This window comes from Camponotus floridanus, unplaced genomic scaffold (assembly GCF_003227725.1).
Source record: "Camponotus floridanus strain SB8 unplaced genomic scaffold, Cflo_v7.5 scaffold68, whole genome shotgun sequence".
Classification (NCBI taxonomy): Eukaryota; Metazoa; Arthropoda; class Insecta; order Hymenoptera; family Formicidae; genus Camponotus; species Camponotus floridanus.
In genome coordinates this window covers 876,152-902,016 of record NW_020229836.1, presented here as the reverse complement: position 1 = coordinate 902,016, position 25,865 = coordinate 876,152, and the positions used below count along the sequence as shown (strand labels likewise).

Below are 25,865 nucleotides of genomic sequence, written 5' to 3'. Positions count from 1 at the left end.
CGCTTGAGATCATATTTTTTCACAGCGTAATTTCAATGACACCCGAAACAACAGACGATTCGAACGAGATTAAAGTCGCGAAATTTGATATTCGAATGAATGAATGTCTGCTCTCTCTCTCTCTTTCTCTGGTGTTGCATAATTCTGTCTCCATTCAGACATTATTATAATCGAATATGCGACAATTTAGCTGCGCAAATTCTCGCTCGCGAGAAATCTCGATTCACCTCTCACGGAGGGTAAAGAGCAGCGAATACGATTAATCAATGAACGAACGTTGCAGCAATCTCATATAAAAAAAATGCTCGTTAGAACGTAACAAGGTTCATTGAAAAAATATTTTTTCCATCATTTAAACGAGCGTAACCGAGCGTAATGCGAGATGATTAAGGTGACCAGGTTACGCTTCTTATCGAGAAGTACCTTCTCGTGACTTCTAAAGTGTATGTACAAGTTTCTTAATTGGTTGCAAAAGTCGAAAATCGTAAACGCGATCCCTTCGTTCGTCACGAGGAGCAATATCGAGCGAAAATGTGCGTTTTTGCGTGCGTTTAAGCGAGGCTAAGAAAGGCGATCGCGTGTAATATACAAACTCGCTTGGTCATCGAGTCAAGGTGGAATTGAATATTTGCGAGGTTACTGGAAGATTGTAAGGGGACTTCGATGGCGTGACTTTTTCAAATTCGTCCTCGGTCACGCCGCGATCGCCTACCTAGTAATTGAAAATTTACCTGTAACAGCAATTGTCCGCTCGTTTTGATTCAAGATTACTCGAGAATGGAAGGAATAAGTATTCAGATATATATATGTATTTTCCCTCTCAATCTCTAATCCCGAAAGATTTATGTTCGAGCAATCTATGTCTCATGAGGTAACTTAAGAAGAGAGATAATTATAAAATTTATATTTTTTTTTGCATATTTTTAGAAATTAAAATTAAGAAATACGTGAAAAATTCGAAACACAAAGTTTATACTTTGACTAGAGTAAAATTTCAAAATTTTCTTGCACGTAGCATCGAAGAAATTATGAAAGAAAAATTCTTCTAAGCAGTTCTTTTTAACGGAATAATTTAATCAAGAGTCATTAAACCGCGCGTAATAATTACGAAGTTGTAAACTGATTAGCCTAATTAAGTAAAAATAAAAGAAAACAAAGCGCTTTTGATGAAAATTACAACTCTTACGGAACCTCGGGCAAAAATTAGATCGAAGCGCGTGCGCGAAGAGGAAAATCAGCGAAGCGATTCTCTTTGAGTCGCTCGGGACCAGAAATTAATGTTGTCGAGATTGTCGAGTTTGGGAACTTTAGGAACCGATCATCGAGTCACGTGTAACTTGCGGCGGCTAAGGAAATTTGCGGAGACGAGATAATTAACGGGGTCGGGATAAAGCGAAGCTTGACTTTTAAATGGCTATAAATAAAAACTAGGTTCGTCTAGTCGTCTCTCGCAGTGTGCTATAGATAAACATTTTCTCTTCTCGCTGAAAGTAATTTAATCGTCGCAAACAGAATTTTCTCGGTTGGTTTGAACCCGTTCGCAAGGATGTCAAACATTAGGAGTCGTGTTCCTTATCTGTAGCGCGAGGGAAATTGACGCACTCGGCTTCGAATCGCGAATTACTCCCGAGATCTCCGGCCGCCTGAATCGGAGCTTTAAGCGACCGCGTATTTATCGCACGAATTAACGCACGATGCACTTTGTCGCGCATGCACGATTCACTTGCGCCGTAAAGCGGATTATTTATGGCGTCGTATCCTTCCGAGAGAAAAACTTGTCGTTGAGCAACAAGCTGTCGTTTCTCGCGCTTCTTTTATCCCGCTCCTGTTCTCAATGATTGTAGATGCGTGTGATTATGTTAATAATCGTCGCAATGGGTGCATCCAGAAGCACAACCGCTCACCGAGCGGTCAAGTAGCAATCGAATGTGAACTGGTGAATTCAAACGTAGAAACCAATGCTTCCGAATGCACCCAATGATTCTTATCAACGGTCATTCTTGCCTGAAGTCTGTGAAAAAAAAGATGTAAATTTCTGCTCGAAAATTACTCGAGAGCGTAAACGGCTGCAACATAATTTGTCATCGTGAGGTTTAACACGTCTTCATCTTAGAATCCGCGAACAGACTCCGCAGGGCGTTTATCTCAATTTCCATCTCGCGGCGTTCATCATTCTCGTCGACGTCAAGCCGAATTATTAATTACTCGCGTAATTATTCACAACTCTTTCGGCAAAAACGTCGAGATAATGTTGACACATTTCCGCCACGTTGTTCTTATCGCTCGCGTGACAATGGCTGCGTTCAGCAAAAAAAGCTGCCTTGTTGTAAAACTGTTGTAAAATTCGTGAGCCTGATTGGTGTATGCCCTTAATTTTGGCTGAATCTAAGAGCATACACCAATCAGAATTTCACGAATTTTACAACAGTTGCAAAGTAGCTTTTCCTGCTGAACGCAGCCATTCGCTTCGATCTCTCTTTCGATAAAAATTACTGATACATGTGTATGTAAAATGTTATATGCGCGCGTTTACAAGCTCTCTATCGGGATTTGGAAAATAATCGATTATCAAGATTTCTACGGTGTAGCCTCTCTCGAACCGTTGACGAGTTTATTCGCGGTTGGTCGGATTCCACCCTACTTCTCTTCGTGTTCCCAGAGGAACGCTTGCGCCGATATCCAGTGTCAGAGAACGATGGAGAAGAACGTTCGCGTTCTTCCGCGAGAGGAAAGAAATAAAATTGGAGAGACGGCGAAAAATAAAAGCCCGAGCTTTCGATTTGCTTTCGATTCGCAAAAAAGCGAATTGGCGTAATTATTTCGTACCCCCCTACCCTTCTCGATTACCCCCCTATTCTTCCCATTCCCTCCTCGTCTTTCGCTTCATCTTCTATGATAGTGGATCGTGCATGCGCGAGGCGCAATAAGACTTTCGATCTTTTGGATCACCGCGAGAGATCTCTCGCGTTATGTAATATCCTTAACGACATAAGCGATATAACAACTTCCAATGTGGATTATAAAAATATTCAATCTTTGTCGTACGAACTAGTTAACCTATTGATATGTAAACTATCGATATGTAAAATTGATATGTAAAGTCACGGACCAATGTGATCCGCATGCCTCGTGGATCCACGAAGCGATTGTAGTTTGTCTCGCGGATCCGCGTCTCTACTTTATTTTGGCCGGCGTTATTGTAACTTTGTGTGTGTATATATGTGTATGTATGTGTACGTGTACTTTCATGTGTGCGTGTCTTTGTATACGCGTAATGACGCCAGAATGTTTACACTGGCAACCGGCAACATAACAGAGGAAGTGAGCACACAAGCAAAAATCGTGTATCTGTACACGCGATTCTCACCTGTGTGCTTACCCCGTCTACTACGTTGCCGGTTGCCAACGTAAGCGTTCTCGCATCATTGTACGCGTACGCTTTACACTGATAATGCAATAACAAGACGCTGTTTTCGCGTGCATCCATTGATGCTCTCGTCGTCAAGCATCAGCCCATTATATCTCTTTCTCGAAAACAAGGGGCTAAATGAACTATTTCAATAAATAAACTACTTATCCTGTCGGTGTCCCCGAAGAGATCAGGTGAGGTATCGCTGATGGGAACGATGTAATCCCGAAGAATCTTCATCGACAACGTCAGTTGGAATCTTCTTTTCGGCTTGCAGCGGTCGAGTCCACCGTTGATCGGTAATGGCGTCTCTTCTTCGGTGAGGGGAGGACATTCGATTTTAGTTAAACGATCGTGCTCGTCGCTGGATGCGCGCGCGACCCGCGTCGATAACGAACGAGTCGGTGCTCTCCACGATGGTTATTCCTCCGGCCAACCGAGATCCTCGCCGACCAGCTCGTAGAAGCGTTGATTGTGTTCGTTGAAGAACTTTCTCAGCTTCGTCACGACCATCGGACTGACGCGCGGATGACGGCGCCCTTTGCTCTCCTTCAGACACTTCTCCGAGGTCTCGTTCCTCAGGCAGTAGAAACCTTTGGTGTGATTAAAGTAAAAGTTGTGCCGGCCGATGCGCGACTCGAGCCCGAGGAAATTCTCGATTCGGCGCAGCTGCGGTACCGGGTCCTCGATCAATTGATCACCGTTCACTATGAGGATCTGCTCCCTGGGGAACACCTCCAGCCAGCGGTGCATGTAAGTGTGATAGAGAGAGATGGCCACCGGTCTGTAGGATTCGTTAATCGTACCATCGGGTCGCATAACGAGCTCCTCGAAAGTGCGCGCCGTTTGTTGCTGCAGTTGCGGCGTGCCGTTGTTGATTAACGTGGACGCGGTCGCGGCGTGCGTGCGCAATTGCGTGTAGTCCGATATAGCTCGGGTAACCGGTTCCCGCACGATCAGCAGCAGCTTGACGCTGCCGTTCATCGCGCGAATCCTCTCGGGCACCTCGGGGGTCACGAAGTAACTCGGGCTCTTCTCGATGGTGATCTGCCCCTTGAAGGAGTAGGGCATCTTTCGCCGATACCATTCCAGACCCTTCCCGTAATTGTCGTCGCGATCGAAGAAGTGAACTTCACCGGCCGCTTTCTGTATCTGCGGATGAAGGAAGAGCATCTCCAGCAACGCCCTCGTGCCGCATTTGCGTACGCCGATTATGATGGCCTGAGGGAGATGGCGATTCGTTCGCGGGAAGTGTACCTTCGAGGTGGAGAAGAGGAGCGGCGGCGTCGCGCGTACCTGCCATAAATCACCGCAGTAGTGGCAGACCATACGTGAAGGTCTTTGGAGACATTAACGCGATATGGAATTCTAGTCGGAGAGACACGTACCTGAGAGACCAGCTCGACCGTGCGTCCTTCGACGGCGGAGACCGCGTGGAGGCTGTAAACGGCGCTGTCGTAAAGTATGTGGAAGGTGAGGAAGAGGGATAGCAGGGCGACCGACAGGAAAGCGACGGCCATCTTCGACCTGGATACGCCGACTATCAAGATGCAATCTGACGATGCGTCACCCTCGGCCGGCCTCATGGCGGAGCGGGACATCCACCTGCGACAAGCACGAAGAAACGTCGTTATTTCAGATATATTCAAAGTGTATTCCGTCTTGTCCCGCTCTTCCTTTTCTCCCCTCATCTTCATACGCGATCAAAAAGATATCCGCTCAGTTTTCAAAGGGCAATCGTGTTATTCCCTCGTTTTTCCCTCTTTCTTGGCACGCAACAACGCCGTTAGTTACGGACGGTGTCTCTAATTTATTCTTTCCTCGTCGAGGCGAGGCAGGAATGATTAAACCCCGCCGTGATCGTCGATTATTACAGTGTAACGTGCAGGGCGGATGTGCGCGGTACTCTAATCCAACTTGCAGGCCATTACAACTTCAAGTCTGATTTATTGGAATTCATCTCCCGACAAATGTCTAAGATTAATTGATTATTTTACGGCGTAGAACACTTGTTTTTCGCCCATTTCGAAGGATTCGAAACAATTTAGAACCACCGCAGTGGCTCGTGACTGATAATTATGCGCAGCTGATTGGCATTTACACGAAACGCTACGGTTACCGGTGCAAATTTATCGCGTGACGGACGAACAAAGCGGTTGTCAATGCCGCGCTTGCTAATTTCGTTCACCATTGAATGCGGGCTCAAAAGTATCGATCGGTGTCGGTGGATTTACCAACGTTTACCGCGAACCGTTTAAGATTTCGTGGCTCTCTCTCTCTCTCTCTCTCTCTCTCTCTCTCTCTCTCTCTCTCTCTCTCTCTTAGAGAATGATAAATCATCGGCCCGCATGCTGTCGCGCGAGCGAAAAATAATGGGTCTTCATCAGGGCACGATTAAACTCTTGAGCTATATCTCTTGGATGATATATTTTAAATTTTAGATATTTTTACCCTCTCTCTCTCTTCGATGTGTGTATTCTAATTATAATATAGACTATAATTACGTTATTTCCTCGCAGTTATTATCGCTCTCGAAATATAGTCTAGATGGATAATAAAAGAAGCGAAATTAGACGTGTTTTCTCGCACGCTCCAACTTGTTCCAAATTGCATTTGTCATCTTAACTGAAGCGTTTACAGAATTAGTGCAACAGGCATGTAAATTGGATGTTCCCGAGCGAATAAAGATCTCGTGGTAAAAGTTACACGCGGAGGATGAAGCACGGAACGAATCGGAATTCACAAGTGACGAAACTAGTCGTAGTCGCGAGCTCTTAAAGTTCGAATAGCTAACGAACTTGTGAAACGAGACGTAGGCGAAGGAAGGAGGGACGGAAGACCAGAGGATCGATTCGCTATAAATGATGCAGAAAGGTCGGTACCCCTGAGACAGAGCGCAATCTAAACTTGATGTGGCTGCATTTTGTATTCCGACGTAATGGCTCCTCTAACGTTTATCGCCGATAGCCTTAATCCATCGCGTTACATCATTATTGGTTTCTCATTGCTTTGTCAGAAAGAGAGAGAGAGAGAGTAATAGAACAAGTATATATTTTTCGTCTCAACGTTCGGTCTTAATTGCAACCCGAGTTGCAATTAGCGAATCTGTCGTGTCGTTGGTAACGAAATCGCCTCGCCTTTATCCTTTTTCGCCTCCTTCTCCTTTCCGTTCGAGAATCTTGGAAAACTTTGCACGTTCGCGAGAGATTGCGGAGATATTTATATGCGGCAGTGTGCGCTTCCTTGTACAATTTTCCGTATCCGTAAGTACACGGATGGTTGATGCCGCGAACGAGACTTTTCCGCGCGTATGTATTTCTCACAGATGTTTTAATATTATACCTTTATTTGGAGAACGCTCGAAACAACATTCGCGATATAGTCGAGCCGAGCACCCTCGTTGCCACGACGGGAGTTTTGACGCGCAAGTTTTCTCGCTAAAATTTGCTTTGTGCCGAGGCGCAGCGCGGCAGAGTCGAGGTGTTTCCGTGGGAAATACGCGGCCCCGTGTTATCCGGACAAATTGCAATTTCCAGAATTGCCCTCCGCGTCGTTGTGACCCCTGCCAGGGGTGTCCGTTCTCCTCGCCATCGAATACGACCGCGCTATTTACTCATTATCGTCGTAGCGCATCAACGTATAATTATACGGCCAACTAAATTTAGCGCTTTAATATCTCATAATCCCATAGGCACGAAGCTGATTTCACTTTGCTCGGGATCCGACGCTCCCGAATTACGAGAATTTAAAAACGGCAATTTAAAAATAAGAAGAAAACAGAGACAAACAATCTTCCGTTTCGCGAAAATTGAATATTACTTCATCTAATTTAATAGAAGGACGCGGAGAGAACTGGCAATTTTCTCGTCGGGAGAACATAAGCGGAAACTTTAATCATCTAATTACATATCCGGAGCTCCCGGATACGATCTCGATGTAATCGAGTCGGACGAACCGGAATATAGCGAAATATATTATCTCGCGCAGCTTTTCAGGGTGATTTTTAATACTTACAAGACATCTATGGGAGATTGAGGAGACCACTCTTGACGAGGCCGCGCCTTGTTGAGCATCTGCCTTTCTTTAGACGTTCACATTTTCGGAGTTTCTGAAACCACGCAAAGCACACATCGTTAGAGAAAGCGCTTAAACTGCAAATCTTATTCGCGAAAATGTAATCCATTACGCACACACATGCACTGTAATTAAATGTTTAAGTTATTATTCTATTATGCACGAATAATTTGAATAATTACGCGATAATTTTAAACTACGCTTAATACATAATAATCACGGCTGCATCTTAAGGGACAATCGTTAGAACGATGTTATGGGAAATCAAACGCCTTTCAGAGACGCCTCTCGGCGACCCAGTTGCACAGCTCGTAACTTGTACATACAGTGCGTAAATAGAATCACTCGGCGAGGTGAATAGCAACTTTTCTCATTCCAAACTCCCGGTTCGCAGTATTGTTAAAAGCTCCGTGCGTAAGGGTGCACTTCGAATATATCTTATTCCTTCGAATCGCGCGCATTTCTCAAGCTTCGACAAAATGCACGGCGTATCGATTTATATATATTGTTACGTCCGTCGATATTAAGGTCGATAGGTTCTAAAGGACTATAAATGTTACGTTCCTCGAGAAACGATATCGATTTATGTTCTATATGTCCTCCAGTCTGTTATATTTACGTCTCTCTTTCCCTCTGTCTCTTTCTCATGAATAAGCAGAAATTTCATTTCCACGAAACGATTATTCTTATCAGCTATATGTATTCAGACTTTTGTTCGCCGGTGCATTCTTCGAAAAACCGACGCGACGATGCACAACGGTGTATAAACACGCATATCCATTCATCTACGACGTTACGACACGTGTACCATTACGCTCGTTGATATATCGCGACGTTCTATCTGGGAACACGGGAACGACGATCTATGCATTATCACATTATATCTGTCCCTATTATACGATGCATCCCTGTGTACATATAATAATGTATAAAATGTAAAATAAAAAATTTCTAACGGCTCACCTGAATGTATCATAAAAAAAGTAATAAAAAGACAATCAAGGGCCAGCGCGATAAGTGGGGCGCACACAAAACTTTATCACGAATTAAAAGATGTTGAACGTCACGAGACACGAGCTATAAAATAAGTGCGAGACGTAAGAATAAAATGAAAATGCAAAAAAATTGGGGTCGATCTTCGATATAGCTGACCTTGAATGTATCGTCATCGCAAGAATGCATATCGATCAAAGCCGGCGTGCTTCGACGGAGGTCGCTCGGCTGTCGATTTCCACGTTTGTTCTAAATGCGCCTGCCTATTTTCATCTACGTCAGTCTGGCGACCGTCTGACCGTTGCACGAAATAACAAGGACACACGTCGCGTCGCGTCACGTCGAGTCACGGATGGGGGATGAATCGATATGTCGAATGCATGGCACGGGGCATGTGATGTAACTCGTGACATTCTTTCGCTTGCGTAACCTCCCACGACACGGCGAGCCGTAGGAGAAAAGGAGGGAATTAGCGACGGAAGTGAAATTACATTCTATTCATCGAGAAAAAAGAGAGACAGGAAGGAGGACGAATAAGACCGCGCTATATCCGGATATTTCGCCATCTATTCTCCTAGAGACTAGACGAAAATTGCTATTTTTTTGACAAGCGAGCACTGTCGGAGATGGATAAGATAATCTTATGCATGGAAATGAAGAATTAGGGTAAAGAGGATATTAAAAAGTTGAAAATGCAAACGTCGCGTTTCTCTCTAAGAGGATGGAAAATAGGATTGGAAGATAATTCTTACAGCAACGAGGCCAACTTTTATCCTCGACTTTGTCTTAAAATTGATGACTTTAAATTAATCAAATAATATCTAAGGGAAGACGCGATGATAAACTGTGATGTATTAAATATCAGTTTCTTTCCCATTGAAAACGAAGATGCAAAAAAATTCTTAAGGACGTTATAATGTTAAGCAATTATGATTCCCCCCCGGGTAACTTTGATGAGACTTGGAGAAAAAATGCAAATTCCAGCAAATTGCATGATTCTCGAACGGCGCCTATAAGAATCGTTCGAGGGTACCGCTACTTTAACGATCGCTTTGGAAGTTGCCGGTCGATGTGTCTGAGGCACGCGAAAACGCTAAAAGTTCGCCCGCCGTGTCGACGAATAGCGATAGATATAGCGACTGCAATCGATACTTTCCCAGAAACTTCAAGTATATCGTGAATTTGACATATCGGTCAAAAGAAACGAGGGGAAATATTTTCCGATCGACCATACACGAAGGTATATAAATACGAAAAGCTATTTCTCTATCTTGAATCTAACATGGATTCTTCAGAATCGCGCAGAACGTTTCAGAAATTCGAGTCGAGGAACGAGACGAGGTAACGTCGCGTTTCTAGGAGGACAGGATCGACAAAGGATTAGCGATTACGTCGGATTGCTCTCGAAATTGAACGTGGCCAGAGATAAGACAGCTCGGAATAAGTTTGACGGAGTTAAGCCGTCTGCTTAAATAAGAGCGCGCGGTACTCGAGATCCGTGCCCAAACTTTATTCTCTCCCTTATCGAAGGGTCGAATAATTCGCTGGACCGATGAAAAGGCGGCATCGCCGAGATAAGGCGCCATTTGTCAGCAAAGGGTCGCGCATTCCTAGATAAACGCTATCTCTCGAAGCCTCCTCGTAAACGCAAGCACGAAATTAAGCGCGAAACTACATTTCTTAAGCCGAATGAAAGAAGAAGATGAGAGGTCCTTTAGAAAAGATTCGATTACCTTAACTGATTTTCGTTTGGAAGCTAACGAGAAACTTCTTCGGTTCAGTTCACGATTTCTAGAATCTGCAATACCACTCTCTTATAGTTCTCTCTCTCTCTCTCTCTCTCTCTCTCTCTCTCTCTCTGCCTCATCCTCTCCTTCTTTTATCAAGGACACTTGACATAGTTTCCGATTTCATCGAGTGTTCTTCATCGACACATTTCCGCCGTGTAGCTCTAGGGACGCAGAGGTCAAATGGTCGTTATAGTTTCAACGTATAAAGTGAACCTTGAACTTGTTCGATTCTTTCGTAACGTTGAAGTTCTGTAGGTGTCACACGTTTTCTCCCGACCGTTTATTCGTATTCGGCCAAACTTCGGTAAAGTGTGGCGAATATAAACAGTTGGACGAACATAAACACGCGAACCCGAGTAACGAATTTTCGTACGCTTTACATGTACGGCTTATCTGACAATGATAAAAATTCCTAATTTACATACTCGCGGTTAAAGTATTGCGGGGAAAAAATGATTCTTGCGGGCGCATAGCCCTTGGCAGCACGAATTTGAAGGTAGCGTGAACGGAGGTTCGGCCACATAGTTCGCGTAATCGATGCTGCAAACCCGATTATGGTAATTTGCAGGGTTAGATACAGCTCGTGCGCTTTAAAACTTTGGAAAGCGACCGTTGTGCAACTAGAACGTTTCGGTCTTTTCAAGGACGGGGATGCGCGTTCCCCGTTATCTCGGCGCATCCTTTGACCTTTTCCACTTTGTATATCTGTAGCCATTGGGTTATTTAGTATGTCCGACCGCATATATAAACAATGTAAAGCGCCAATGCTAAAAGGGATCGTGAAAGAATTTCCGAACGTGGAGAAACGAGATTACGAGGAATTCTATTCCTGTATACATCCGGCCACGTAATAATTTATTTTATGTCATACGAGGAAATGAGATTCCCCGCACAGTTTCGCGTACGTTGATATCGGATAATTGTGGCGTCTGATCGATATACTCCGCGGTAGGATCTCCCGACATTTCGCCGCAAATTACATAATTATTCATAACACGAACCAGGTGTTAAAGCATCCATTATACTCGACTAGAAAACCGATAGCGTGTTATCAATCATATCGTAAAAGTTTTTTCAAGATGCGACGCGCTCTCCCTCTTTCCGATGACTGCCGACTACATCGAGGGCATGTACAAACTATGTCCTTTAAACGATGAATTTTTAATCGAATTAAATTTGTTTCCGCTCCCTCGCGATCGAGGTGAATTTATTTAATACATGCGTTTTTTTTTCTCTTCTTCCCTTGAATTTTTTAATAGTCAATAAAGTTTCCCGGCGGAAAAAAATTAAGAAATTCTCGTTATTTATTCTGACGACGCCGAAGCTCTGAAATAAGATGCGCGAAAAAAAAAAGAAATACTGTTATGCATACTAATAGCCGCGGCTACGTGGCAACCCTGAACAACGCTTTTGCTTGTATATATAATAAAAATGGGGCAATTAATAACCTTCACAGAGAGCGCTAATTCCCAGCGGTTAATAACAATCGCGTAAACGATAAAACGAAGATACACACGAACGACAATCGCATTCGAGTTCTTCATTCAAGCACGTAAACAGAGACGTCTTTGGTAATCGATCGTCGGAGTGATGAGATTATTCTAATCTCCTATTCCAAATCGCCCGAGGGTCTTACCTTCTCGTCGAGCGTAGGAGGCCAGGTCAGGGAATTGAGCGTCGGGCGCAGACCTCTTCGTGACGTATTCATTAATTGCGTTGCGTAGGAGAATCGTGTCGTACACGTGAGTGGAGTATCGTAGGCGTATACGAACGATCGCGCAGGAGGGGAGGGAAGAGGGTAGCAAGCGTAAACGTAGTAGTAACAGTAGTAGAGAGGGGCCTAGTGGCGGCGCGCGGATATCTACTCTGTGTTCCGTCCAGGCTTATTGCCGTCAGACTGATAGAAAGAGAGAGATAGAGAGGAAAGAGAGAGAGAGAGAGAGAGAGAGAGAAGGTGAAATCAAACGCGTGCGCACTCGCCACTGAGTACGGCCACTGAGTCAAGGTCTCTCTGACTGGCGATCGACCTGACCTCGCTTTTATCCTTAAAACGAATAACGGACGACGAGACATCGATCGGAGACACGCAAGTGCGTTTAATCGTGTCCGACAATCCGCTTGACATTTTTCAATCAGCTTACAACTTGTATCGCGATACGTTCGTCCGTCCTCGGATTAAGCCCTCGTCAATTTCCGATATCACAATCCACTCGATTAATCGTACGTTTACGTATATCCGAGAAGGGCCCGCAAACGGAATAGACAAATTGCATGTTTGCGTCTGTGTCGTGAATGAATGAGTTGGCGCGTTCGCTCCGCGAGTAGTGAAAGCCCGTATTGATCAGACGAGCGCGCGTAGCGTCGCCCACGCGAGGATAAGCGTGGATGACACATATTAGCCGAAATGCTTGTGTAAATAATCGTGTTCCGGTTGTCTAGAATGCGTACCAGCCGCAAAGTGATTTGAATTAATGCGTTCCTTGCTACAAAGAGAATGCTCTTCCTCCTTCTCGAGTTTTTTTCACTTCGTTAGTTGAACTAGCCAGGGTAATTCATCAGTGAGAATTGCCTCAAATCCTATTCGTTCGCTACAGATGGTATTTGATTAATAGCGTGCGTTTCGTTCGCGAAAATTTGTATGGTTCGAGCGGATCGTGATGGAATGTTTCGCGAGCGATTCTTTAATAAGCGACGCAAAAAGCAAAGCTACGTTATGAAATATACATTGATATCAAATAACGAATTTATCATTTTCACGATACGACCGTTTCACACACGTTCATGAATATTCACGGAAGTGAAAAAAGAAACGTGTATATGTGCTGTTCAACTATGCGTTCATTTTATTCGTTTATTTGCATCATTTATATCCCCTCGCTTTAATTAATTTCTCATAATTTTCGAAAAAACGGAAACGAACAACGTAAACGGAAGTAAATATTCATTGCGGTTAAAGCGAGTGAAATCGTAGATACAACTGACGTTCGTTTTCAGTAAATTCATTCGACTGTCCCGGCGTGTTTATGAATATCGCTAAAGAACTACAATCAGGTCAGAAGTTCATGCGTCTCTCCGATAATACGATCGTAGTTTTATAATACCATGACATAACTAAATGATGCCTTGATCTTCGTCGATATTAATAGACCGGAATAAATCGAGATGTGATTATTCGCCCAATATTTTATTTCGATAGGAAAAAAAAACGTGATTTCATCTCAGCTATTTCAACTACTAATAACTATCCATTTTACACGGCTCGCGGCCGGTAACCGAAGCTCTTTATTTTCGAAGTTTAATGCACGGCAAGTTGGGTCGTCGACATAATTCGCGGCGCATTACGCCGATGCATTACAGCCGCGATAAAAGCTTAATATAAGGTGCATGCCTTCCTCGTGGTGAGCTCGTGAACGAATGAAACAGTATTTCCCGTTCACACGTGACATTCATATCCCTCGCATATTTCTTTCTCCTCTCTCTTTCTGTCTCGTCGTCTGTTAACGGTCTATATCTACCGTTATAGGTGTTTGTAATCGAGTATAAGAGCATAGGTGTTTGTAATCGAATACCGCGAAACCCGAAATCGAATTGGAAGGTCGGAAGACGCGTAGCGGAAGAAGGGTCTACCTCTATATCTCGTTGGTTCCGTTTCACGAAAAACGAATTTTATCTTTATTTCCTTCGAGGAGTTGGCAAGACGGCATCATTAGTTTTATTATCGCGCTTTACGGCAAATGCAAGGTGAAGCTGCGTAAATTATCCCGCATACCATTTTACAGCTCGAAGAATTACGCTCGATCGTAAAAAAAAAAAAAGAAAAAAAGATGTTTTATTCCCACGCACGTGGATTATCTGGTCATCGTTAAGTTTTAAGGGCGTCAGAAAGCATTTACGACGTTCGTAAACGCCATGAGCAATAGTAAACCTCCCTTATTCCCGATTCCAAACATCAGTGAAAATTGTTTCCAGCTCATTTAAGCGTGGCCGAAACGTTTTTTTTTTTACATTTCTTTATCAAATAAGCAACATCTAGAGCTCATACGTGAGAAGAACTTTGCGGTTTGAAGTTCGTACGTGACCGAGTCGGCTAAATGTCACAATGTGATTGTCCAACTTTTGTTACGCTCGCGCTCTCGTGCGAATAATGTCGTTTCACGTGGATGCCACTCGACTGACCCCCGTTGCAAATACATTCCCATCCCGATAGCATCCGAATTTATTTTACCGTCAGTTTCGCACACGGAAAAAGAACGCAACGGAGAAAAGGAGAAAATAGAGAGAGTTCGATGCGAGGAAACAAGTTCTAGTCTGGGAAAGGTCGATTTCAAATTCTTTCCAGGATGGAACTTGTTGCGAAATGGAACATTGTATATATACATATATATATATATATATATATATATATATATATATACAGAATACTTTTAAAATATACCGGTAAATTTCATTCCAATGTCTATAACGCCAACTTCTTTTAATTAGTGTGATTATAATAAAAAAATGAATTTTTTAAATTAATGTAAATGTAATATGAATATACTTGGAAAAGTTTAACCGAATATTTTAGAATAAGTAACGCCCTATATATAAGGTGTTTCTTAATAAGTGCTAAATTAGGTGTTTAGATTTTTATTATAATTTTGTTTTTGTTCCAATTTTCCCAACATTTACTCTAATTTTATTTTTATTTTAAAATTTAACTTCTCATAATTCGAAATCTATGCTAACATTGTACTGTGTACGATAACGTATTTTTTTTTCTTGAAAACTACTGATTTTATGAAAAAAATAAAAGAAATAAAAAAGTTTCTAAATAAATTAAACTTTTAATGCATATTTTCATGACCATATTTCGGCCCATTAAAAAGTTCTAATAAAAAATTGAATAGAAGTTACTAGTTTCATTCCCTTATAACAATATGGAAGACCTTTTTGAACTACTAGTAAAAAATATCCATCCAATTTCATTTCTTTAATTTTTTGTTTCAAATTTGAAAAAAAAATAAAAATTAATTTTTACCCCCATTTTTGGAGGAGTGTAACTTCACAGGGAGGGATTTTTTATTTATATAATTATATGAAAAACCCCCTTTAATTTTCGATAAAGAATCTCCTAAAATTTTTCGCATTTATTAAGAAACACTCTGTATATGCACTGCCACATAATTTCCAAGAGGCACGTAAATAAAATTCATCGCGAATTCTTTTTGCAAAAATATTTTAAATACTTTTCAAAACATAGTTAAGTTAAAAAAAAACTTGGAAATGCGAGACGCGAATCTCCATTCCTCTTTAACGTAAGATGCTTTGCGAAGCGTAATATAAGTTTATCGAAAGTTATCATAAAAATAACGATAACGCGTATGAAAATGTTTTATGAAACGCCGAGAACGAGCACCAACACGATTATCGCATCATTATCACTGGCTTGATATTATCCACGTATAATATAGAGAGTGGAGGACGTGAATTAAGTTAATTACCGGAGAGTACACTTCCTAGAGGTCTGCCGCCTCGCGTAGACCTTGCGCCGGTAAAAATGCGCGAAAGTAAAGCCGCTTTAAAAGTGAGTTAATACTTTAACAATCGCGAAAAGTTTTGTACAGGTTCGAAGGGTGGGGAAGGGGAAGGGAGAGACTTAGAAGTCGGATACCCCGTGTACTCTACGTAGTTGCGCTTTAATCTATTCAGCCACCGGCTCAACTTCTCCCGGACATTTTGCAACTTACTCGTTAATGTTGTTCCACGGAAATCTACTCCTCGCGAGAATGGCTCGCAGACAGGACGTATAATAGAAATAATCCATTCACTTAACTCGTTGCAAGAAGGATTAGTTAATCGAATCATTAAAGCCTTAAATGGCCAAAAATGTAGATTATATAATAGCCTCATCACATCGTATTTTCTTCTATTACATAATGCCTTTTATCTCGTTAAAGCATTGCCTATCCGGTTCGGAGAGATTGCGTAGATCGATAGTATAAAGAGGTGGGAAGATATCTCATCGCAAAGGGAAACAGGATATGCAGTTAGGAGGTCGCGTGGGTGGATATCGGAAAAAAAGGGGAATAACAAAGCGATTGACGATTACAGGGTCAATCCGATAGGTCAACGAAACCACCCACGAATTACTGTGACACTGATTCAAGCGATCGGGGGGTCTCTGTCGGGGCGATTACGCGAAAGGGAGGCAGCGATTTCCGAAACACGCTCCGCGTCCACGATCCTTATATGCGGTCGAGTTGCGTGTTAACTTGAGCGTCGGCACTAATTCGCGATTTCACGCATCATCTTTTTTTTTTATCGCAACGCAACGACACGTGCTTCCCGCATCTGTACCGCACTTTACACGCCCACGAGCCTCTCACAATTTACGCATGAGCTCGGCATCGACGAGAGACGTAAACGTTAATTTGATCGCTTCTACGCACGATTAATTAATCGCTGCGGAATTAAAACCTCATGCCGACATTTTTCTATATGTGAAAAAAAGGCAACGGAGAATTTCTTTCACGGGAAATGTATCGCGAGGAGCAACACGCAAAGTGTTTTCATGTGCCATTTGTCTCTTAAAAGAAATATATTAATGCTTTTCTTATTTCAGAAAATATTCCGCGCTCTCTTCCGCAGTCCTCTTATTTTTACGTTGAGGGAGACTCGAGTTTGCGCTACTAAAATATTCATGAAGCGACTCTCTCCCTCAAACATCTAAAAAAAAAGAAGCAGTAATGTTGTCTCGTATTTAGCAATTGCTCGTCCGCTGTGACAAATTAAATAAACGTGAGCGTGAGATTCTGCCAAAGTAAGCGGAAAAAACTGTTAGCGCTTTATTTTAAATAACAGTTTCAAACGCATACACAATACACACGTAATCACATGATTCGATCGCGTTTTATTACCGTATCTATCTATATTATTATCTAATGCAAATGAACAGACTTTTGTCCCTTCGGATAACAATCGAGATTATGCGTACAAATACAACAATCCGAAATTAGATCGGGCGCATACGCTTTTCCCTTATTGTACTTTACGTTCTCTGCTTCCGATAAGGAGATAGACTGAACTGTTCGATATCGTATCGCGGAGACTCCTTTATCCTCGAAAATGCCGATGTATCCGTTAGAAGAGTATCCCGGAATTCCCCGGAAACTACCCCCGAGCGAACCTATTTCTCTTACGCCTCTCGGTTAAATTCCCCCATACTTTTCACATTGTCGTGAATTTTCCCAACTATGATGGCAACTTCCCCGCGAAAATATGATCTCCTATCGTTTAAAAAAGAACTCACCGTTTACGATCGATCGAATAATAAGCTTCAGATTTAATTCAATTTAATTATAGATTCATTTTAATTATGGATAAAAAATTCATTACATCGTAGTTTCCAGCTTTTACCGAAAGCTGGATCAACTTGTTACTTTATGGGACTCGAGTAAAATCGTCTTAAATAAATAACAGGAGGAAAACCAGGGCCGACGACATTTCTACAATATATAAAACTTTTATACGTAAGATAAAAACGTTTACGAAGCGGTTTTACACTTTTTGTAATTACGTATAATTATTTTTTTCCACTCGATAATTAATTCGCGCAAAAAACATCGTCGACGGAAGTATTGTTATATGAAAAATTCCGTTCTCGCTCGCGGACATTCGAATTGATATGTTACATCGTAACTCGTCTTTCACATGTTGAAGGCTCTCTGAATTATTTCTGGGTACACGTACCGTGCAGTCGCGCATGTGCATATACGTGTGTATGGAGATGTACACTTTATCGTTCGTTCCTGTTTTTCCGATCGGATTCCAAATCCGAGCGCAACAGGGTAATCGCAACGTTTGTCAAGTGTTTGTTTATTATCGAATAACGAGTAGTTATTACCAACAGGATTCTTCAACACGAAACTAATTAAATATACACGGTATTTTTGAACGTTAATATGCCAATCGCACGAATATTAAGAGATAAATTATTGAAAAAACTCTAGTATTAAACTTACCTTTTTGCATCGCGTCTAGCTCCACAAATCCTCGGGATTTATCAGGAATGGAAGTTCAAGATCCATACATGACGACGTCGAGGATGCGAAAGTCTGCAATAATAAAAATTTGTCAATTAAATCAAAACAGCTAATATATATGAATAAATCGGAAAATTTATACGCAATATAAGTTATCGTTATATTCGTATATTAAAAAAGTTAATCCGCGCGCATAGTTTGTCGATCATCGAATCTTCGAAATGAGATTAAGCTAGGCAACAGTTTCAATTTCCTGCGATCGCCGGAATAGTCAGCTCTAGGATTCTGGTATCGTACGCGAAAACAGAACTGAAGATAAGTGAAATTCGATGATCGAAAGTCTCGCTATCGCGGAGAATATTACACGGAATGTTAATCAATTCTGTAGTTATGATGTCGAAACCGATATAATTTGGAATTAACGAAATAGAGTATAATAATATAAGTGTGTGTAGTTTCTATGATTTTCCCATATTTATTCGGAGCAACTCGGATCGTCTATTACTATTTATGTTTCAAAAGATATGAAGTAAGAGTCGATTCTTTTTATCGTCACTGTTCGATCATCGAAAATACTCGAGCCGAAGTAATCGATCCATATCCAGGAAAGGAAACGAGTTTATGGGTAATGCATAGATGACAGGAAAACTTCGCGTCTGTGCTCGTGTTTCCGCATCAAGGAGAAATTCGCAATATTATGACGTCGTTCTGAGAAGCCTTTAATTGGAATCGGATGGAAGCAAACCCGTGCACTTCTTGTCTGCCGCCTGTTTAATTATAAGATGAATCTCGTGAGAAGAATATTCTCTCAGTTAGTTAGTTGATTCAATTTCCGAGACTAATTTAAGGATTTAAGGAAATGATTATCGATTTTTGATATAGAGTAAGACGTACAAATATTGCGCAGAAACTTTAAGTTAAGCTAAAATAAGAAAATACGCGGCGAAAACCGACATCCTGAGAGGACACGTATCCAGTCTCGTTACACGTACATATATCGCTGCCTTTCATTCATAATTCGATACGAATCGTGAAGTTGCGAGTCTTTCTGGATTATATTATTGATGCGTAGATCGCCGAGTTAACTATCACGAATGTTAAGAAAAATAACAAAGTCCCTGTCAGGTAACGGAAATATGACAAAAGATTCATGGACGTGAAATATCAAGGAAATCAAGAGTCAAAAAAAATAAAAAAAAAGGCCAACGGAGATGAAGAAGTAGAGGTCGAAAAGAACATAATGAAAGAAGAGGAAAAGATATGTAATATGAAAGAGGAGGTATTAGGCACGTGTCATCGATTTTCAGCAAACTCAGTAAATTTATTCCCATATTGAGTGGATGCTAACAATGTTGATAATCATCATACTTAATCCATGTTATTGGATCCTCTCTTACAACCTACTTATTAATTTAAAAAACTTGAATTACTTTACTCTTGAATTACTAAACTCAATTACTTAATTATCAACTTACCGGAATTGTGGTGAACTGACACGCATTAGATGCGAATACAATTTTCCATTTGTCTTGGCTCTTTGCAATTTTCATAGTCTCGCTGCCATCAAATACTATTCATAGGTGATTTGAATGATAACTATATATTTGTCCTACGGATTCGATGGTGCTAATTATATCTTGCTATCCAGATTCTTATTTCGATCGTTTGTTCCTCCGCATGATATCTATTTTAGTTTATTCAAAGCATCTACTACTAGTATTTGCCATCATCTGGCTTTCTTCATCGAGACAATTTTATACTTATTTAAGATATAGAAAAGAAACCATTATATTTAAATAGTTGTAAAATGAATTTGAAGGTGATTTTTTTTACATTTGAAATCAAATTTACGTTTGTAGTTTGACGAATGTCTTTCATCTTATGCGTGTAATATATTGAATTTTCCTTCTCGAATTGAAATATGTACTTGCAGTGTCTTTTCAGGAATGCGAAACTATCGAGCAAAATTAAGCGATTTACACATAATGAGTGGTAAATAAATGGAGTAAAAAATAGGTTTAAATGGACATCTCTCGGCAATATGTTCATTAAAAACTGTGTCAACTGAAACAAAAAAAAATTATAATATGAATGTAATACATATTGCTTCGTGCTCCTGTTTGAAGATAGAAATAATAAATAATAGAAATAGATAGATAGAAATAATAGAAATAGTAAAAAGATAGAAATTAAGATTAATGCTCGCTCAGGTAATGCGGATGAATAATATACATGACTTTAATTTTGTATAATAACATGTAATATATACAAAATTATGGAATACGAAATGTTTTATTATTAATGATGATATTATATAAATATAATATAATGCGGAGAAATACTTTGTATATGTATATTTGAGTATAGATCAGGGAGAGCATTTCGAACAGTCAATATTTGCAAAGTATAAGGATACACGTTCACTCTTCTCGCTATTCGTTTCAAACAATTGTACATATATATACAGAGTGTTCTAAAAAGGTATGTCAAAAATTTAAGGAGATATTCCTCACACCTGAAGGATGAAAAAATGTTATATGGACATAGGTGCGGAAATGCTTATTTCGGGAGTTATGTTGAAAATATTGTTGCTGTATTACTTACATAAGGAAAAATTTAGGATTAATTATTGTAGACGACAATCGTTTAATTAGGCTTATTTACAATAAATGTTGAAAATGTTCACCATTTTCCTGAATACAAGCAGTGATATGTCGATTCATGGACACGTTCAAAAATGCCTGGCATACAGCGGGATTGTCTCGCAACTTGCATACGCTCACGAAGATCTTGAATATCATAATTCCTGAAATAAGCATTCCGCACCTATGTCCATATAACATTTTTTCATCCTTCAGGTGTGAGAAATATCACCTTAAATTTTTGACATACCTTTTCAGAACATTCTGTATATAAATAAGAAAATATTGATGTTTTTTTCGATATTAAAATAAAAAATTTTTATATTTTTAATATTTTCTTAATTATTATTTTGACATTTTATGATAAATATTGTGATTTTAACTTTGATTCTCCCCTGACTTTGATTTCCTCGCTAACTTTCTAAATTCACAAAGTTTTACTCTTACAACTATAGAACGCAAGATACATTGTATATATATTTATGTTCGTGTTTATATAAGATGAGTATACAAGCTAATATACAAGATGAATTCTGACTCGAGACTGTCGCTGAATCAATATAGCCTCGTGATGTAATACTCGTCAAACATAATGTATCCATTTACGATTCAAGTCAAATATAAATATATATTTTTGTGATTTTTCCAATTCTTTTTAATCTCGACGTTCGCGCTCAATAATCGAAAACTTGAAGATTTGAAAATCAAGCGAGAGAGAAAATATATGTCGGGAAGATCGGAAGAAAAAGATCGTCTCGTCTTGTCCGAGTGCGCGCGCGAAGACGTTCTTACAATTTCCCAGTCGTTCCCGTTCGCGGTTTCGAGTCACGGCACGAGGAAAAACATTTTCCGAGCAAATTGGAACGGGGATAGAGCTCGGCGTCGAGATGAAGGAATAGCGGCAAGTCTAGCGAAAAGCTGCCGAGAATTTTTCTGCTTGAAACGAGCTTTTGGAACAGCGGCTGCGGTGTCATTGTTTCACCAATTTTTATCTCTTCCTTTTTTTTTTTATTTCACGATTAATTCATATTCTTCATATAAATTAAACTTTATCATAGCCTACATCTGATAATATTTTTTTTATTGCATTCACCCACGACTGCTTATCGTTGAATTTAAAACAGCGCAGCAAACATGTATTTAATGTCACCTTCGATACGTGATATAGATCGCAAATTAGCATAAATATTGCAATTGGATCGTAACTCATCCAAGGATAACGCTCTTCTCTGTTATCCTTGGATTCTGTGATTAATTAATAAAGCCACGATTAATGTGTAATCAGTCGATTGGACCAATTGAAAATTAATGGCTTCAATCATTGTCACGCGAATTAATTGCCGCGTCACGGACACACGGATAAAATTGTTACACGCATAGCGTGAAATACGAATAGTTATGGAAATCGATATTTTCCTGCGGATAAGGATATCAAGTCTCTCTCTCTCTCTCTCTCTCTTCTCTCTCCCCCCCTCCTCCTCCATCCCTTTCTGTTCCATGTTTGTACGTATTGTTTATATGTTTGTACGTATTCAAAGAAAAAATAAAGTCTAAACAAAAGAATTTTACATTATAAATGTCCGGCAACGTGCACGGCCAACATCGTTAGTTTGCGTGATATTTACCGAAGCTCGTAACACACGCTTCTCTATGGATGCGCCTCCACGAAAGAGAAATAAAATATAAGAAAATATGAAAAAATACATTTTTCTTTGTATTCATAGAACGAGGAACGATGAGTCTCGGGATATACTACAATATAATGCTGTTACAAACATGTTTGTAACAGCTTGAAGAAAAGAGAGAACGTTGGACAAATTTAACGCACACGCGGACAATTTCACGTACAGAGGAGGAAATTTCCGGGCTTTTGTGTCATAAGTGCGCGGAATACTCGTAGAAAATATCGCGAGCCCCTTCGGCGATTCATTCAGCCCCGACGAATGACGTTCGAGCGCTCGTTGGCGTGAAAATAATAGCGAAATAGTCAGCTGGCGTGTGCCGGCATTAGGTTATAGAAACGCAACGCGTTATTTATAAACCTGTTGAAAAACTTTCTTTCGCGGATTGACCGATAAATAACGAACTGTCGACTGTCGCGCGCATAATCGCGTAATTATTGCATGCTTCCAACGCAGCATGGACACCTATAATAAGACATCTGATCGCGTAACACGCGACTTTTTACAGCTGAGCACAGTCACACATTTCTTTGCGATCACATGATTTTCCGTGCCGACCATGCACGCGACGCGTCAAATTGTGGCTCGAGATTTCTTTTTCCTCTCCTTCTCGACGTTTCTCCTCGGTGTTTCTTTCTCGGTGTGGAGTGTCCTACATAAGGGAAGGCACGTCGATATCCTATTTTTTTTTTCAACGCCATTTGCGTAATAACCCTCGTCGAAATCACACATGTATCGGGCACACGAGCGTGCTCGGTCACACGAGGGGGAGGGGAAAAGGAAATGGGGGGGAAAAAGATATAAAAAAAAGGAAGCAAGAATTGGGTCAAATATATATTCCGCGAACAGACGTGCAAAACTATCGGGACGATAGAAACGACCGCTTGTATTCGTCCAACTTTCGCGTTATCACAACGGACGGAGGGGAGTTTCTCGAAGAAAGCCGCGAGCAGTTTTCCCTCTTCCGACACAACGAGAGATATCACGTCATATTTTACCTACAAATCCCACCGTACGTACCCTGATGTTTCACCGTATAACATCGGAATTTTTTTCCTCCTTTCTACGTGGCAATGATTCGGCCCGTCCGCACAAATAAGCACGTGCGGTATAGCCCCGAGCGATTCTCCGTCTCGATTCCACGTTACGTGCGAAAGGTCTCCGATATCAAGTTTAATGGATTAGATAAGAAACTGCAACTCGCTGCTTCCCGTTCGTATTGTACGGTTGCTTTAAACAACTTCAAACAACGCAGTCGCGTTGCACCGCGAGCAAACATTTGCGCTCTTTATTCCACGTGTATACGCAGTTTACGACGTTTCAGACTGAAAGTTGAGGCTAAAGGGAAAATGAACAAAAAGTTTCAATAAAAGATAATCACGAATTAATGAAATTTCGCGAACGCACGCGAGACGCGATGAGAATCATCTCAAAGTAAAGCGACTTACTAATTGAACGATAAACATTATGTCGTAAAACTTGCGTGTAAGAAGACTCCTAAGACTATTAAGTATAAAGTCACGCGCAAAAGATAAATCGTACACACAATGGAAGACAAATTGCACGGTATGTTAGCGTTGAATTATTCGTCATATCTTCAACCTTTTACCGTGGGAGCTCGCTGCAAATTATGTATGCTCGTTGAATATCTACGAAATGGGCAAAGGCTTAATAAAGGGCTTCCGAGATGCTTCGGGGGGAGGCTACGCGTCTCGAGAAGCGTTCTTATGCCGTCTTAACGTAACTCTATGATGATGTTAAATATATTTATGTAATCAGAATCATCGGAGTAAATTTCTCTCGTGCGAGATCGAGACGATCAGTCGGGCAAAAACGAAGACTTATTGTAGTCTGAATCATTGACATCTGAATAGATAGACGGAGCCTTTTGAGAGGGATAACTGATAAATGCAGTAAGGGGGGAGTGCATGAACTTTGATTAATTCCGTCAACGTTTGACTATTTGGCACAATTTGACCATTCCATTAACATCATCGATTCTCAACTAGATTTTCACAGAAATGTTTAAAGAGTGTTTATTTAGAGAAAATCGCTAACGCCGCTAAATATAAAAATAATATGAAAATAATAATATTAAATAATATATAAAATATACATATATACATATATATATATATAATATTTATATATATTATTTAATATATAAATAAATATATATATTATATATTAAATAATATTAAATAATATATATAAATTTAAAAATAATATAATAAATATAAAAATAATATGACATTAGTCACAACACAACTTTGCACAACATGTGAGCTGAACTTTGATGTTAGAATGAAAGAAGTTGGAGATTTATTAACCGATCGGGAATAATCGAATTCCGAAATAACCGGGAATAACCGGGAAGTTCATAGAGTTTCCCCTTATCCCCTTATCGCGAATATCAAAGCCCTCCTCGTCTTAATCGATAGCTAATGCTCTGTCTATCTATTCAGATGTCAATGGTCTGAATAAAAAGAAACATTCGACGCGAGCGAGTAAGGTAGGGAAAATGTCGAAAATTGCCTTCGATTCGTGTAAATTTAAGCGCCTTACTTTATAAACCCGCTAATTATGAGCCACGAGTACGCTTTGAGACGATTATGGCGTAATACGAACAGAACGAATTTGGAGATTCCGAACACGCGAGCAACTATTGCAGTCAATTCAACTTACGCCGAGAAACTTGCAATGTTGAAAGTTCAACGTTAAACATCAAAGACAAACTGTGATTTTAATCCGCCATTTCTCATGTTTCGGCGAATTCTAAAGACGGTCAGGTGTTGAGACTATATGCATATAAATGAATGCATCGTGTGTAAACAGCATTCGGAAAGTTCGTATACGTTGGGAATTTCGTGGAATATCCAATTTAAACAAAGGGAAACGTAGACGTACCTCATCGGGAGCTTCAACTTTGTAAGATATTTGTATGTGCCACATAAATCTCCATAAATAATTCGCATCGCGATAGAAAATACGATAACGTTTTGCCAGCAAATGTTTTTATCGAGGAATCTTATTTCTATTCACCTGTATCAGAAATCTATTTACGAGGATTACTTGCATTTTTCGAAACAAAGTTGCCGAGGAAGTAAAACCTCCTAGAAATTGTTATCTTTGTCGAAGTAAAATTAGGTTATTCGCTCGATGCAGGGTTGATACTTGTTTCTTGACAAAAATTATGCTAAGGAGTATATTATCACAGTTCGCACGCGAAGTTTGCCAAAAGAGAGAAGTCA

At 40.5% G+C, this 25,865-nt stretch overlaps 1 protein-coding gene across 1 annotated transcript; it reads right to left on the bottom strand.

Annotated features, from left to right (window-relative positions):
• Positions 1–942: 942 nt before the first annotated feature.
• LOC105258568 (heparan sulfate glucosamine 3-O-sulfotransferase 5) lies at positions 943–20,157 on the bottom strand. Its single transcript, XM_020029784.2, has 5 exons — positions 19,766–20,157; positions 18,270–18,362; positions 7,424–7,517; positions 4,798–5,014; positions 943–4,705 (listed from the first exon to the last, which is right to left on the bottom strand). Exons 3-5 carry the CDS (start codon positions 7,480–7,482, stop codon positions 3,830–3,832), a joined length of 1,152 nt encoding a protein of 383 aa, XP_019885343.1. The 5' UTR covers positions 7,483–7,517; positions 18,270–18,362; positions 19,766–20,157; the 3' UTR covers positions 943–3,829.
• Positions 20,158–25,865: the final 5,708 nt, after the last annotated feature.